The sequence below is a fragment of the Primulina tabacum genome, chromosome 2 (assembly GCF_025594145.1).
Source record: "Primulina tabacum isolate GXHZ01 chromosome 2, ASM2559414v2, whole genome shotgun sequence".
NCBI lineage: Eukaryota > Viridiplantae > Streptophyta > Magnoliopsida > Lamiales > Gesneriaceae > Primulina > Primulina tabacum.
The window spans coordinates 49,473,881-49,490,837 of NC_134551.1; the positions used below are offsets into that span (position 1 = coordinate 49,473,881).

General features: G+C 33.4%; 2 protein-coding genes across 5 annotated transcripts; one reads left to right on the forward strand and one right to left on the reverse strand.

Moving 5' to 3' along the window:
- Positions 1-1,735: 1,735 nt before the first annotated feature.
- LOC142534585 (nuclear transcription factor Y subunit A-7-like) lies at positions 1,736-5,462 on the reverse strand. 4 transcript variants are annotated; one of them, XM_075641462.1, is made up of 6 exons: positions 5,312-5,462; positions 4,906-4,954; positions 3,081-3,211; positions 2,709-2,810; positions 2,467-2,631; positions 1,736-2,208 (listed from the first exon to the last, which is right to left on the reverse strand). In XM_075641462.1, the coding sequence occupies exons 2-6, from the start codon at positions 4,931-4,933 to the stop codon at positions 2,029-2,031; spliced, it is 606 nt and encodes a 201-aa protein (XP_075497577.1). In that variant the 5' UTR covers positions 4,934-4,954; positions 5,312-5,462; the 3' UTR covers positions 1,736-2,028. The 4 variants fall into 4 exon arrangements, with proteins under 4 accessions (XP_075497577.1, XP_075497583.1, XP_075497566.1 ...); XM_075641468.1 differs by lacking the exon at positions 5,312-5,462 and adding an exon at positions 5,123-5,305; XM_075641451.1 differs by lacking the exon at positions 5,312-5,462 and adding an exon at positions 5,038-5,305.
- Positions 5,463-13,544: 8,082 nt separating this feature from the next.
- Positions 13,545-16,650, forward strand: LOC142534614 (ferredoxin--NADP reductase, root-type isozyme, chloroplastic-like). Its single transcript, XM_075641474.1, has 5 exons — positions 13,545-13,823; positions 13,942-13,998; positions 14,574-14,912; positions 15,376-15,595; positions 15,926-16,650. The coding sequence occupies exons 1-5, from the start codon at positions 13,800-13,802 to the stop codon at positions 16,423-16,425; spliced, it is 1,140 nt and encodes a 379-aa protein (XP_075497589.1). The 5' UTR covers positions 13,545-13,799; the 3' UTR covers positions 16,426-16,650.
- Positions 16,651-16,957: the final 307 nt, after the last annotated feature.

Genomic DNA, 16,957 nt, shown 5'->3' on the forward strand with positions numbered 1-16,957 from the left:
CCAAAAAAAATGAAATGACCTGATGAAAAAATCACTTCGAATTAAAGAAGCTGAAAATGCTACAAGATTTCTAACAAAGACATCAGCTTAAAAACCTGAACGACCAACAAAAATGATGCGAAAAAATGAAACATAAATACGTATCTTAAGTTCGGACGCCACCGTTTTCTTCGGCACAATTGTTGATTGTGCTGGCTGAGATGAGTTAATGGTTGAAGGGGAACGAGAAATAGAAGGTGACGTGCAAGTCTTAAGAAGGGATTTGAAAATGGAAATGTGCTTGACTGCAAACCAGTTCATTAAAGAAGAAATTGAGCTGTACACGTATACTCGAAACATGTGCAAGGGCATTGTAGTACTTACGCGTGATTTTAATTTTTTTCTTTTATTGATGTGTACTTGACAGCATATGTTATCATACTGTAACAAACACTATATACTATATCACATGTAGTTAAGTCATCGGTATCTTAAGTCTTACTATCACTAATATATCTTATCCCAAGGTTTACTTAATCATATATATCAAACTGTGTGTTAAAATTCGTAAAGTTGCAATATTCAATTAAAATATTTAAAAGCAATCATTTCTATTTAAATAGTCACAGAATATTTTTTTAAGTTCTAAATGACGTTAAATTAATATTTAAGTGTATGACTTTTATAATTTCTCAAACTTTGCCCAAACTTTGAAGTTTATATCAAGAATTCGCATTTTAATTTTAAACAATTATCTTTAATGATTACAAGGCATCGAACTATTAAATATTCGAAGTATACATATCAATGATTTGGAAATCCCCTAATTCATAATCTGAAAATTTTAAGAAATGCTAACAATTTCTGTAATTCAAAATAATTATTCTTAATTATTGTCGAATAACATATTCAAGATCTTTGCACCTTGGTTCCTACTTGGTGGTGTGCTTTGAACTTGCATTTTATATTGATTTCATTCTTCGGATTATGGTTTTGAGCTTATGCGGCGATTAAATCTTTGTATATCTTCAGTTTTGTGAGGTTCTTCTACATGGAGAATAGATTTTATTTATATTGCTAAACATGCAAGTGAAATAATCTAATCTTTTATTAAAAGTTATGACAGCTCTGTCCATAGAGAGCAACATAGTAAGTTGTGGAGTCAAAGTTCAGTTCTTGAGTTTGAGATCTCTTTATATCATGTTCAGAAGTGATCTATCCATTTGATCACCCCTGGTTGACAAGGCAGTCTGCCTCCCATAAAAGAGGGTCTGGTCTTGCTATTCTCGTCTGAAGTTCCTTTTGTATTTTATTTGTCCTTTACTTGTTTTCTCTTTGGTTGGCTGTTTCGACAGAGGTGATGGCTAAACTAAGCCAGTTACTTTTATGGAAACCAAGTTACATATGATAATTGCAAATCACGAATTCTTGTGTGAACCATACCCTCGAATAGTCTAATGTTATTTTAGAGTGTTTTTAGTTAGTTTTTATGTGCACTTGTGGCTGAATTTCTTGGAAAAAGGAAGAAACAGTTCGATATGATCTGAACCCTTCCCATCCCAGCTGAAAAGGAAAAGAGTCCGAAGAGCTAGATTAGTTCAGAGTATCTTCGATACTTAGAATACAAGTGAAGGTTACAAACCCAACAATTGCAAATCTTACTATAAGTCACTCATACTTCCACTTTACATAATTGCACGTGATACGAACTCTGGAGCATCACTCGATTCTTGAAAATTTATAGGACACTTTTGGCGCCATTGAATTTCTGATACATTCCAAAGCAAGGTTCAATTGTGAAATAAAGTAATCAACACAGGCCAATGTTCCATCAAACAAGGAGAGGAGAACTCAGGTTACACCATTACTTGATAAGGTAACCATGCAATTCTTAAATTCTTGATACGTTGAAATCCCACAGTTCCCTACAAAAACCTATAACTTGATTTACACACACACGTCTAACTGGTGCTGCCAAATGCAACAAAAAGGAAGTTGCAGAACCCTCTACACGAAATCTTTAGGGTGACCCTCATTTATACTTTATCTTCAAGAAACACTTTCTGAAGAATTAGGGGCTTCCTTTTCACAGTTGAGGTTGATGTCGTTCTTTGATTTACCACTCGATTCCTCCCTGTTTTGCTGGTTCTCATTCTTCTTCTGGAAACGACCTCCTGTTCCCCTGTTTCTCCTCAGTGCATGCAAATGCCGAGATTCATGCAAATATGGCTGCAATATTGTTCAAATGGGTAAATCTTAAGTTCAGATTTTTCAGAGACAGGACCTTACGAGCAAAAAGAAACTGCTGCTTTGCACCCGGTTCAGTGAAATGATGCCTGGTTTTAAAGGTCTAAAAACATGACTCACTTGGTAACAGTGCAACTGTGCAAGTCTAGTTCATTAAATCAAAAACATGAATGAAGAAATCAATAATAAATTGAACAATGATGGTCCAGGCAAGAACCACGTACAATGCCCATAAAATACCTTCCTAGATTTCATGAGTTTATTTTCTGACTCAGCCTTTGCACGAGATTGTCTACGCCGCATGATGCCATGATATTGCTTGGCATTGACGAAGACAGGCTCCTCAACTGTGCCTGATGGTAGAGGAACACCACCCTGCTGAATTCCCATCAACTGAAGGTGGACCTTAATTGAGAAAGAACGGATTTCAAACTTTCAGAAACGTCTGCCAATATTAAAACAAAACGTGGACACTAGCGTACCATAGGATGTGAAGGATAAGGCTGTGCTGGATAAGGTTGTGTCTCATAGGGTGCAAATATACTTCTATAGTAAGGATCTGGATATGGGTAAGCTGTCTGTGCCTGCGAGATATAATTCTTCAGGTGAACTAATGAAATAATAGAACTGGAAAGTACCAGCCAGCCTGCAAACTCAATAACATAATTTCCACGAAGAATTAACTATCTGGGCAAAAAGAAAGCACGAGCTGTGTGAAAGATAATTGAAAGCATCTGATATCTAATAAAGGAGATAAGAAACAGAGGGTTCTGTAAATCAAAATTCGAACTTGATACTAAAGTTTCAGTTTACAAACTAACATGAAAACAACCAGTATTAAATGATTGAATTACATTTCCAACTCCAATTTGAGTGGTTGTGGGATAGTGCATTGCCGGTGATATACCAGGATGTCCATTAGCCATGGAAGAAGACTGAATTTGGGATTCTGTGAGCTTTTGTTGCTCCTCAGCCTCACCATTCTCTGAAACCAATACACTAATCAGACAACCCAAACATAGTTACATAAATAAACTAGTCCGTAAATGGGAAAAGAGTGATGCTACAATATCAGTGTTCTAAAAAGCGGTAGGCGGTAGGCGGGCGATTACCTACTGCCTAGCGACTAGGCGGGGCCTAGGCGGTTTTTTTTAAATCTTAAATTCATTAAGTGGTTCATGAGTATTATGTTTGTATATGAAATATATATTATTATAAAATTTAAAATTGTAATAATAAATATATATTAATAAATTTTTATATATGAATCATCTACATCAGTTTACTACTTTACTACAACCGTTGTACAATGAAAATTAAATTTGTTCAACATTTTTTCCAACATAATATATTGATATTAAACATAAACATCTAACTCTTCTAGTTCATCTCCATATTTTTCCAATACTTCTTCTGTATCGGATTCAAACTCAAAATCCATGGCTTCTTCCTCCTCTTCATTCGATACAAATTCTTCTTCGTGAAGTTCCCTTACATCTTCAACATTTGTCTCAACATCTTCATCTCCACCATCAACAATCCATCCTTGTGCCATATTTGCTTCACTAGCAAGTAGAACATCCACTCCTTTTTCTTCTTGCCTTCTCTTCTTGTTGATGATCTTGGCATTGAATTGAACATAAACTAAATTGTTCAACCTTCCGGTATCTAGTCTATTTCTTTTCTTAGTATGGATCTACATTAAAAAAATATTAATATTGAATACATATATAAAAATATATAATAATAAGTATAGAATAATCAATTAAGTAATTACTCCCTCAAAAGTACTCCAATTAAGTGTAAAATCGTTCAACCTTCCGGATTTTTAATTGTAAAATCGCCTAGGCGGCTTTCGCGCCAGGCGGCCGATTAATATGATGGCGCCTAGAAGTTTCGACTAGCCTAAAATCGAGGCGGTCCAACGCCTAGGCGCCGCCTAGGCGGTCCTAGGCGGGGATTTTTAGAACACTGTACAATATTATCTTCCATCACAAAAAAAAAAAAAACAATACAAAAATTCAACTTGTCAAAATCTCATGATATGATTGATGTAAATTGTAGATATCAATATACATGTTGTACCTTTATCACTATCCATTGAAAACAGAGGAAATTCAAGCCCATATTAAAAGAAACAAAAAAACACAGGCTTATCCTTCCATATGTCTGAACAAAAAGAATGTATTTAGGAAACTATATACAAAGACATACTGATTTTAGCATCCCAACTTCAAATGAAGAACAAAGTGACATAAAATTCATCACCGAAACATCAGCAGAAATCTGTAGGTTTATGGGTTCAACGTTTTCACATTTTTTGATCCAAATGGTAACCTTTGATTGTTAAATATCACTGATGAAACATTCTAAAATTTTATACAATATTGTTATAAGTGTAATTCTATCAATGAACTTATGTACGCAAAGTCCAAAGGGTTCTTTGAAACAAAATGATGGGACATATTCAGAAGGATTAAGAATGTTTTAAGGAATTCTATTCGTTACACGTTATAACACCTCATAAGAGCATTGACAAATGAGCTAAGAGGTCTTTTCAAGACAAACCAAAGTTCTTACCGTGACTTCCCATTTTCAAGCAATTCAGCGGTTTCGTATAACCTTATAAATAAAATTCTACAGTAGGATAAAACGAGAAAAACTAAATTGCGACTTTACCAGCAAGGTCATGAACGGAGGAGGTCATTATGCAGCTCGTCTCAGCGACCTACATCCAGAACCACAAAATTTTCAGTAAACATTATGTATTGCACACCCAAAAAAATATAATTCTTCTTCACACGCACACACCAATAAACTATTAATCGGCTCCACATAGACATGCATCTGTATTTTCATTCCCGAGAGACTTTTCAATCACAATGGATCGGCTAACTTAAGCACGCAATTTTTCCAAAAAAATCCAGACTCCATCCAAAAATTACGTGTAGAAACAGCGAAGATTCAAAACAGTGAATTGCTGAATTTAGTAACTGATTTCCATTCAACACCATTACAGTAAAAACAAAAATCAGCAATACGTTGAAAAATCAGCTAATTAGGGTTCGGGATTAGAAATTTTCACCCGCCAATAATTCTCTGGTGCCTCTGTGGATCTCGCCCCGTGTCGCTCGAGGTTTTATTCCGTGCGGTTGGATGCAGGTTGAGATTGGTTATGTGGTAGTGTGGAGCTTGAAAAGGGGCGGCTAAATCGTCGATGGAAAAGGGGTAAATACTATTTTTAACTTACTTTGTACTTTCACTGCAGCCCATTTCACTCTAATCTAATCTCTTCTTCTTCTTTTTTACCATTTTTAGTCGCGGTAACTTCGAGAAAAAACAACAATAAACATTTATTAAATAAAAATGAATTGCCAGTTTCAATTTTCTTTTATGTTTTATGTATCGTCCAATCAACTGCAGTACAGTATTTATTTCTTTTTTTTTTTAAATCAATTTTAATCATTATTATCAAAATCACGTAATTAAACAATATATCATTATTAGAATTTTTAATTATGTTGTCAACCATACATATATATCTCATGAAATTTGTTTAACCATGTATTTACAAAAATTTAGCGATAATATTGGTCATTTAATTATATGATTTTGAGGAGAAATAATTAAAATTTATCTAAAGAACATAATTACATGATTATAATTGATCGCATAAACATGCATGACTAAAAATGTCGCACACCAATACATACCGACTAAAATCGATATTTGTCCTAAATCAAATTTTGTAAAAATGAATATTATCATATTAAATCGAGACTTGTGTTAAATTCAGTTTTTTAATGGTCTGATTCAGTAATAATTTTATTGTTGTTCATAACTTTTATCCTAGTTGGGGTCGGGGACTGGTTTATTAAAATAGTCTAAACCCAATACTTAATCTTAAATTCGAGACATTAGTGCGCGTAGACTATTAGGTCATTGGCTATTGCTGCTACTTGAGCATTCGGTCGGTTCGGTTATCGACCAAACCAAATTAACCGAACCGAATCGAACCGAAATATTTATCCATAACCGAATCGACCAAATTAATTTTCATAATCGATGAAAATCGAACCAAATTAACCGATTAGCTTTAAAAAATTGTGATTTAACTTTAATTATACATGTAACACAAATGCATAAAAATATAAAATCACAAACATCACAAATGTATAAGTTTTGTTTGAATACAATTAATACATGTTTTTTTATAAATTAATATAACACGGACGGGCATCGCCTCGACCAGTGACGAGAGATAGGTGGGCGATGGATGAAGTCAAGAGTGGAGAATAGAGAAGTGAAAACGAAAAAGCGTTTAAAATTATATTAGAATTATGGTTGATTTTAAAATTAAAAATTTAAAATATATATATATATATATATATATATATATATATATATATATAAAGTGATAAATAATAAAAAATTATTAAATAATAGTATTTATTATATCGGTTAATTTGGTTAACCGATTTCAAAATTTTGAAAACCATAACCGAACCGAATTAACCGAATTTTTTTAATTTAAAAACCGAATTTTCGAAATAATCGAACCGAATTTCCGAATGGCTCGGTTCGAGCAGTTAATTCGGTTTAACCGAAATCTTGCTCACCCCTAGCTGCTAGTACTCATAACTTTATTCACTTCTTCACCGTAGCACTAGAAAATGTAACGTTTTTTCCCCTTGTAATTTCATACTAAAATCTGTACATGGATGTGCATCATTTCATTGTCACAAATAATATGAGTGAACTTTTCGGTAGTAAATTTAGAGATATTATTGGATTGAATTTTTTTGTTTCGCGGTCTTGGGAGCTTCACTTAGTGGCAGTGGTTGACCGGTTTGATGCAGACGAGATGCCATCTTCTTCCTCGATTAATTTTAAATGTAGTTGCAAAAGTCTCCTTGGTAGAGATTGGGGTATCATAATTAAGTATATTTATAGAGAACAAAGTCGGGTTGCTCGTTTTAGGCTTTTTTAAAAAAAATATTATTTTTTAAAAAACAATTCATTAAAATATTGTAGAATGGATGATGTAAAAATATTGCAATCCGTAAGTTTCTGTCCCGGATTCTAATTTATTTAAAAAAAAAAAGAAAAAGAAATATTTTTGAGTTTGCAATATGAGATAAGCATCATATAATTTTAAAATTAATTTTTTCTTGTTTGAATGACTGTAATAATATTTGAATTTTATTAAAATATTTTGGATTAACCAATTGTATGAGTTAATCACCTATGATTTTCATTAATACACAATTAGTAAACGAATTATTTGTTATGTTTAAAACAATTTATATTTTTTTGATATTTTAAAAAACAATTTCCGATAGTTACTTTTTTATAAACAATTGTTTAAATTGTTTAAAATAATTTCAACGTAGCTACATTAAAATTGTTTAAAATTTTTAAAACGATTATTAAACAATTGTTTAAAACAATTTCAATGTAGTTGCTGTTTTTGGTTTATAAATTTATTTCCCTATTTGATGTATTTATTAAATTTATTACTCGATGTTCAATTGATTTTTTTTACCACGTATCAAATTTAGAGTATGCATAATCAGTCCATGGTTGATTTTTTTCCATCATTTTATTATTTCGGGTTCGGCGTTGAATGAAATAGTGAACGCATCGCTGTAAGGTCAACTCCACTAATGCAGTTATAGGGAGACATTGAACCCCTTTCAACACATCATTAATACACTCAGACATGTTTGTCGTCATTATCCCTCGTCTTCATCCACCATTGTGGGCCAATGACTATTTTTTCCCTTGGGATGTTTGACAAATAAGTGAAAGCTGCTGCATTATTTGTTCTTATTGCTTCCATTGTGACATTAAATTTTGCTATTTGGTGTTGCGTCCCTGCTTCCCAACATAAGTCCTTCAAATGAATGTTTTTGAACTTACCGTTTAAATTAGAGCAAACATGCCTTAAACAAAAATGATGAACACCACGGGAGGCTTGAAGTCGGGGAGATCTTGCACTGCACTTGTTATACCCGCGTGTCTATTAGATATAAGGCACACACCTCTACACCCTCTAGTAACATATCGTGCAACATTACTTAGGAACAAATGCCAAGACTCATAATTTTCTTCATCAACAAGCATAAATGCTAGATGCAAGACCTATTATTGGCATCCAAAGTAACTGCTATGAGTAGTTTGTGTTTATACTTGGTGTACATATGGGTACCGTCTATACCGATTATGTTGCGACAATATAGAAAACCATCTATACACGGTTTGAAGGTCCAAAATACAAAGTTCAAAATTTTATGTGGCTGATCATACGGTCGAAGGTGCTTCCACGCTACAATAGTTCCTGGATTGTAATTCAACAAAGCACTCATATATTTAGGATGCAAAGTTACAGAGCTTTCCCAAGTGCCATAGACGATCTTCACCGCACGCTTCAAACTCTGTCATACCTTAGCATACAATATACCATACTCATATTTTGCTTTAATACTTTCTCGCACATACTTTATCTCGTATGCAAGATCACATCGCACGATTCCCAAAAGTGTATTGGCTATCATGTTGACGTCAAGGTTTTGGTGATCTATACACACTTGGCTAGATATGCATGTGTGTTCATCATCATATTTTGTGATCGTGGATAGCCTATTTTTTTTTTCATTGATGTTCGAAGTCCCCACCCACAATTGCCACATTCTGACTCGTTCTTGCATTTGACCTTCCAAAATATCGGAGACCTTTTGAAAACGATATATTCACGTCTCAAAACCCAAACAGAAAAATCCTTCACTGAAGCTATTAAATCTTTTGTGCTCTTAAAAACCATTTTAACAGCGAGCTCAGGCCTATCAGGATTGTAAAATTTTGTTCGTGATGCTGAAAGAAGACCAAATGAATTTGGAATTTGTTCGTCATATACATCATTGAAAAATTGGGGAATTTCACGTAAATATTTCTCTGGTGTATAGGAAAGTTCTCTGTCATGGTAGTTTCAGACATCAGGACACGCGACGATGTCCCTTAATTTGCGTTGTCAACGTGGTCATCATCTTCTCCGTAAAATTGATGTAGCATACAAATCATCATCACTATTCATGACATGATGAGAAATGTCCGCAAATAAATCGTCTTTCTCATTCATGTGTTCTGTAATTGGGGTGGGAATATTTGAAACTCTAGTAGAACATTTGAAATGTCTAACATTTGTGGTATTCTCTTCATCATCCTATGAATTTAAATCCAATTGTCATGTTCTACTTGAACCCCATGCAACATCAACTCCTGAAGGAATCGTGATATGATGATCCCAAACCCCTGGATTAAAATCTCATTTACATAGAACCAGTGTCGATATGGTGTGAGCCGTGATATGGTGATCCCGAGGACCAGTGTCGATCTCAGAATATGTCTGAGTTGATTGTTCATCGACGTGATACATAGAAGGTCCCGCTTGATTTAAACATTCGGTTCCCAAACATTGCGTTATTACTGGCATGACTGCATCAAAATCATAATTACTTACGTTTTGTAACACTGGCGATGAATCAACATACAAGTACATGCAATCCAGTGCCGACAAATCAAACAAAAATTGTAGACTATCATCATCTGTGATATAGACATGCTCTTCAATGGAACGAGACAACGACTATAAAAATATTTCGTTGACAATTTGATGCAGAATTCGATAGGTCAATCTCCACCATGCGATGTACATAGTTCACCAATTGAGAAAATGTAATAGACCGTGGTATTTTCATTGGCCTAGTCGCAGGGATATTATATCTAACCCTACCATATTCAATAATCACATAGCTACCTACGTAAAGTAAAGCTCTCACAGTATCCATGTTTGGAGCGAAAACTAATATATAATGTCATACAATCATAAAAAATTTAATTATTAGTTTATTAGACATATATTAAAATATACTTATATTGACTTAAATTTCAAAAATCACTTAAATAATTACTATTATTATTATTTTATTAAAATAAATAATGTCAAATCAATTTAATTACAAAATAAATTTATTCAAACATAGTTTGTATTTATAATAAAAAAATATGTTACGTAACCACATAATTTAATTTGACAATAAAAATTAATATAATTTACTTATATTAAAGTTTTAAGTAAGTTATTTTAAAATATATAGTTGGATAAAAATATTTTAATTAGAATTATTATTTTTTTATATTATTTTGTATTAACATAAACATATTTATAATATTATATAAATAATATTAAAGTGATCAAAGTTATAGAGTAACTAAACAATATTTCATATTATAAATTCTTATAATTTTTTAAAAAAAACGTAACAAAATACTTTATAATTTCATTAGTATTAGATACAATAATATTAACTCATTCTTATATTAAATTAAATTAATTATATTAAAAATACTAACCTTGAAATATTTTCAAAAATCACAAAATTATATTTATTATTTTTTTAATATTCCTACTATTTTTTAATATCCCGATTAATATTAAAAATATACTGTTTAACTAAATTATACTTAATCATATAATGTTAGTGAACAAAATTATAATTACATTAATACAATATAAATAATACAAATAAAATATTAAAAAAATTACTTAAATTACCTTCTCAAATGTAATTATACGAAACTTATAACAATATCAACGGACGATGCTAATATCTGAAATAAATGACAAGTATTATAAAAAATATTACACAAAAAAAATATTACTTTTTAATATATAATTATAATATTATCAACGAAATTAATCATTACCTCTTGATATCTCTTCGAATGAAAATATATGATAAAATCAACAAATAATATTAGTACAAGGTTGAAGGAGAAAAGATGGATTTTACGCATATGAATCGGAGGAAGGAATATTTTGGGCAGATGAAATGGAAGGAATAGACGCTATTTCAAGGAGAAGAGCATTTCTATTTAAAAAGGAAAGACACGGATTCTACATGGATTCCTTAGAATCCGTGACAGTCTGTCACGAATTTGGATTCTAAGAATCTGTGAGTGCCATTGTTTTTCTTTTTTAAAAAAAAAAATAGAATCCGGGACAAACACCGACAGATTGCAATATTTATACAATATCTTCTATTTTACAATATTTTAATGAATTGTTTTTTAAATAATAATATTTTTTAAAAAAGTCCTGGTTTTATAGCATATGAAGCACTAAACTAGTAAAGAGATTTGAGAGCTATTCCGTTCCCCCCACATAAGCTACAAGAGATCATAGACGAAGACAGAGCAGAAGAATTCTAATAAATTAATTTTTCGAGGGAAAAAACTTATGTGAGACAGTCTTTATTCTGAATATCGGTATAAGTGACCCGTCTTACAGATAAAAATTCGTGAGACCGTCTCACAAGAGACCTACTCTTTTTTGGGTGTCACCGTCTCTAAAAAAAAATTCACATAAATGTAGACCGTGATCATCCTAAAACAATATCATGTACTTACGTAACAACACAATCGTAATAGATATTTTAGTAGTTTGGTCCAAAGTATCTATCAAGTGTTATTGATCATTTAAAAATTTCAATTGATTATCTAATGGGCTATTTGATTTGGAGATCTGTTCAAATGTGGTCATGGAATTTTAGCAATATCTGTTATTGTATTCTAAAAAATGATTGTTTTAATCGATCTTAAGCATTGTTTAATAAGGTTATTTAAATACAATTTGTAAGTTTATATTAAATAAACCAAAGAGTATTTAAGTAAAATGACTTAAAAAGACAACTAATTGGTCACTAGAAAAGTCATAAGATTCAAGTCAAATCCACCTTCTCTCTCATGTGAGGTGAGACGTGAATTGTACCTTGATGAATATCCGGGCTGCTTAAAAAGTTGATCTAATTGCTTCTCAACCCATAATGGATTTTAGGGGAGAAGAGCAGAGTCGCATTTTGCAATAGGAAAGTGTTCGTTCTTGGATTGGGTTCAAACTGGACTAAAGGAATGAAGAGATAATGTTGAAATAAGTTGAAAGGTTATCATGGATGACCACGAAAACTAATGGATAGTCCAAAGCAGAATCAATATGCAGATCACTTTCTTCAACAGCCGAGCATGGGATTATCCGGGATATTTTATCCCCGGGCTCTCATACAAGCTCCCGGGAATTTTCTACCGGGCTATCTCGAGAAGCGTGTCACACTCGAGTATACCAGTATGACTTACCTTATGCTTGACAATCATTTCTGTCAGAACAACATGGGTTTGACATGTTAGAGAAGTCATCAGAAGCAGTGTATGGGCAATCGCCTTACCATACTTAACAGGTTGGCACTGAAAACAAGGTAATCATGATATTTATTCCTATAAATAGCAGGTATCAATCTCATTTACAGATTCTGGAATTTTGAATTCTCAAGCATCCACATATATTCTCACATATATTGCCCTTGTCTTCATCTTCAACCTGCTGACTTAAGCATCGGAGTGGCTACGTCAGACACTCCTCCGACGCTCATTCACGAGTTCATCTTCTTGTTTGTATGTTACAGTCGCAACATCAATATTACACAGAGATATATCTTCATCACAGATATATCTTCCCTTGCTCATTTTCCTTAAACATAAAAAACTCTTATCAGATCCGGTGGATTGCTCCGATTCAGCTCACCCGATTTGCCCAAATCACATCAGTTATAGATAAATTTGACATTGTTTTTGAAAAATAAAGATAAATATTAATTTTACCCAAAAAATAATCAGAATGGTTATGGCCGTTAAGAGTAAATTTCAAGTTTTTTTTTAAAGCGAGAAGATTTCAAGTTTAAGTTACATATAGGCAGATAAAGGAATATTAAAATAACTTTGATACACCGTATTTCAACTGGAATCTGTATTAAATTTTCTCACAAATAAATAAATAAACATATAAATTAGTAGTGGGACCAATAAATTCAATTCCATTTGGTTATAATTACCAAATCAAATGACATAAGCGGCTTTTGGAGCTCTTGCACAACCAAACCAGAGTTTCAAAAGCCAACTCTACATGCCAATCTAACACCACTTTATTCATAGAATAAGGCGGTTTAGTCTCAGCCTTACAATATTATTGATAAATCTAACGATTACGTTAAAAAACATGTTTACGTGAGATCAAACATGAATTTTACATATTTGGATCAATGATAACAATTAATTGTATTGTTAGTACAACATCTATACACGATAGGATCTCATTAACCAAATAAAATCATATAATAAATTAAAAATAAAGATAACATGAACTCTATAGTTATGGTAAAACTCGAGTAAAACGCCTAAACTATGCAAACCTTGGCCCTTTTATTATTAATTTTCCTTCGATATTTAAATAATCCCGAGAGTAGTAGTGGGGAAAAAAAGAATCCCTGAATCGATGAAAGCAAGAGAAGTTGAAGAGCCAAGAATCTGTGTGCCCTTCGCCAGTGCCCAAAGATCGCCACCAACCTCTGCACCAGTCACCACCATCTTATTCTGGGCTCCTATATTTAGTCAAATCAATTGCCAATACCTTATTGCCTCTTTGCAAAGTGTCTTAACACACTCTCATTGTGTTTGATCCGATCATGGCTCACTCGGTTATCTATCAGGTAAAAATAGGACATGATCAAGCTGTTCTTTTCTTTCTGGGATTTTATTTTTCTTGTTTTTGGTGGTTGTTGAAATGATTTTCTGTTAAATTTAGAAAAATCCTGGCTTTTCTTGCAGGTCCCTGTTGCTGTCTCTATCAGCAGTGATTCGACTTTCCCAAGATCCGTCTTTAAGGTTTCTGTTTTTCACTTATGTAGTTATCCTTTGTTCTCATTGTGCTTCTCATGTTGAGATTTTCAATTTTAATCTTGAAAGTGTTGTCGTGTGGTGCGAAGCTTGCGTTTTTCTGGGCTAGTGTGTAGATTTATTTATCTGGCGGCGTCAAGCTTGATATCTGTGAACATAATGTCTTTGTTTAGTGAAATGTTCGTACTAAATATTTTATCGTTTTTGTGATCATTCGAGAATCTGGGGCAGATTTTAGCATAACCCCCGAGTTATTGTACAATTAATATATCTAGTGTCCCCGCTACTCTGTAGTTCTTGTGTAACTCGGAGTACGATGTCCCAATGAAAATCCTGCGCCTCATTCTCCTAAGCTAGTGAGGAGAAATAATAGGATATTTAGCTGCCAGGGATATAAGTTTCATGTTGTTTGCTTGTTCAAAATCACATTCTTGAGGGGACTTTGTCAAGAATCTACATATTTTCTGGGGTCTAATAGGATATCGACTCATGATGTGTTTCATTTCTGAAACTTCAATAACTTGATTGGCATTGCTATTCTGATTAATCTCGTTATATTGCAGAGGAATAATTTATCATTCCATGATAAATCACAGACCTCTGGCTTATTTCTGGATTTTAAACATGCAAACTCGGGACTGCATTCGAGGGCTCAATTTGTCATCTGCATGTCGGTGCAACAAGCTAGCAAACCCAAGGTGGCAATTTCACCTCTAAGTTTAGAAGATGCCAAAGAACCGCCGCTTCACCTGTACAAGAACAAGAATCCATATACAGCAACTATTGTCTCGGTTGAAAGGCTTGTTGGCCCCAAAGCTCCTGGAGAGACCTATCACATTGTGATTGACCATGGTGGCAATGTTCCCTACTGGGAAGGACAGAGTTATGGAGTTATTCCACCTGTAAGTTTCCTAAATCCTTTTTGCCTCTGCCAGAAAGAATAGACCACAATAGCACCTCAGAACTAAACTTTGATTCATTCAGTTTAGCAAGTATTGGTTTTTACACTAGATTATTTGAAATTTTTATTTATTTATTTTTACCTAATCTTATCTTCTGTCTATAGTGCCACTGGATAAGATTAAAATATTGGCAAATTTATTTCATTTTTTAAGTAAAACTAGTGTGTGGGAAAGAAAGGGTGAATCATGCCATATCAGGAACACTACCTTCATTGTCATGAAAATTGTAGTTAAAGATGTCTTGTCTCTTATATCCCCTATAATATTTTACATACTTTCCCATTCTAATACAGGCGTATCTCTGCATTTCGTTGGCTTGACTTCGTTCATGGCACACAAATTTAACTACCATTTTACTGAACCTATAACTAGCATCGTTTTGTGATTTTATTTGTTCATTCAGGGTGAGAACCCTAAAAAGCCAGGTAACCCCCACAATGTTCGATTATATTCAATAGCATCTACGAGGTATGGCGACTCTTTTGATGGGAAAACAGCAAGTTTGTGCGTTCGACGTGCTGTCTATTATGACCCGGAGACAGGAAAAGAAGACCCTTCAAAAAAAGGAGTATGCAGCAACTTTTTATGTGATTCAAAGCCCGGTGACAAGGTTTTAATCGCAGGCAAGATTTTAATTTGTATTGTTTGTGTTACTACTTCGAGATATTGCTATCAATGTTTTGTAGTCCATGAATATTTTCATTTTGCTCTTGCATGACATGTTATTTATAGTAATCTTGTCCCTGTGAAATGAACGTTTTCTTTTCTTCTTTTTGCTTTCTTATTCCCTGAACAACTACTCTTCAAAGGAGAAAAAACGAAGGCGACATAGGTTTCTATTTGATTTAAGAAAGGAAATACACAGAATCATCAACTGTAGTAAATGGTTGAATCAGCATGTTGTGAGATCATTTAGTTTTTAGCCTTTTTGAAAACTTGGTAATTATTCATAGGTCCTTCTGGAAAGATAATGCTTCTTCCTGAAGATGATCCAAATGCAACTCATATCATGATTGCCACTGGCACTGGGGTGGCCCCTTATAGAGGCTATCTTCGACGAATATTCATGGAGAACGTTCCCACATTCAAGTTTAATGGGCTTGCGTGGCTTTTCCTTGGGGTGGCTAATAGTGATAGCCTTCTTTACGACGACGAATTCACCAAGTATCTCCAAGAACACCCTGACAATTTCAGGTACGACCGTGCCCTTAGCCGAGAACAAAAGAACAGGAGTGGAGGCAAGATGTACGTCCAGGATAAAATCGAAGAGTACAGTGATGAAGTTTTCAAACTCTTGGATAATGGGGCACACATTTACTTCTGTGGGCTTAAAGGGATGATGCCTGGGATTCAAGACACTCTGAAAAAGGTTGCGGAAAAGAGAGGAGAAAGCTGGGACGAGAAGCTATCAAAACTGAAAAGGAACAAACAATGGCATGTTGAAGTCTATTGAGAATCGAGTTACTTTGCCCTGACCCTTCCTTTTGAAGGGACGCGGGTTACTTTTTCTTTTTTCTTCTTGTAAGGTGTAAGAATTTTTTATTCGGGTGTGGAGCGAACTGTACTGCCTTTTTATATTCACCTGTCCATTGATGGAAAGAATTCATCAATATGCACCACAAAAATGCTAAATAACCTCTTTGGGTAACATCTGAAGATAAACCAGAGGTTTGTTACACCCGTCGTCTTCATATGTTTGGTTTTTTCATACAATGTTTTCATTACCAAGGCAATTATCCAACCGATCTATATTTAACGAATGGTTCAACGATCTGTTTAACCGGAGAGTTTGACGAGAAAGTTGTTATATTATATAAAACTAAAGCATCGATGCACGCGTTGCGTGTTTGTATAATATTTTTTATAATTCATTTGATTTATATTTAAATGAATGATCAAAATATAATTATAAAAAATAGTGAGGGACTATACTGTAATTTTGATATGTAAATTAAAAAATAAATCTGAAAAATAAAATAATAAAA

Excerpts from the sequence above, each read along its gene's own strand:
- LOC142534614 (XM_075641474.1), top strand. The coding sequence starts at position 13,800 with ATGGCTCACTCGGTTATCTATCAG. Across the intron at positions 13,824-13,941 it reads CTCACTCGGTTATCTATCAG|GTCCCTGTTGCTGTCTCTAT; the intron begins GTAAAAATAGGA and ends CTTTTCTTGCAG. Across the intron at positions 13,999-14,573 it reads TCCCAAGATCCGTCTTTAAG|AGGAATAATTTATCATTCCA; the intron begins GTTTCTGTTTTT and ends GTTATATTGCAG.
- LOC142534585 (XM_075641451.1), bottom strand. The coding sequence starts at position 5,085 with ATGAAAATACAGATGCATGTCTATGTGGAGCCGATTAATAGTTTATTG. Across the intron at positions 2,811-3,080 it reads CTCAAATTGGAGTTGGAAAT|GCACAGACAGCTTACCCATA; the intron begins GTAATTCAATCA and ends TATATCTCGCAG. Across the intron at positions 2,209-2,466 it reads AACTCATGAAATCTAGGAAG|CCATATTTGCATGAATCTCG; the intron begins GTATTTTATGGG and ends ACAATATTGCAG.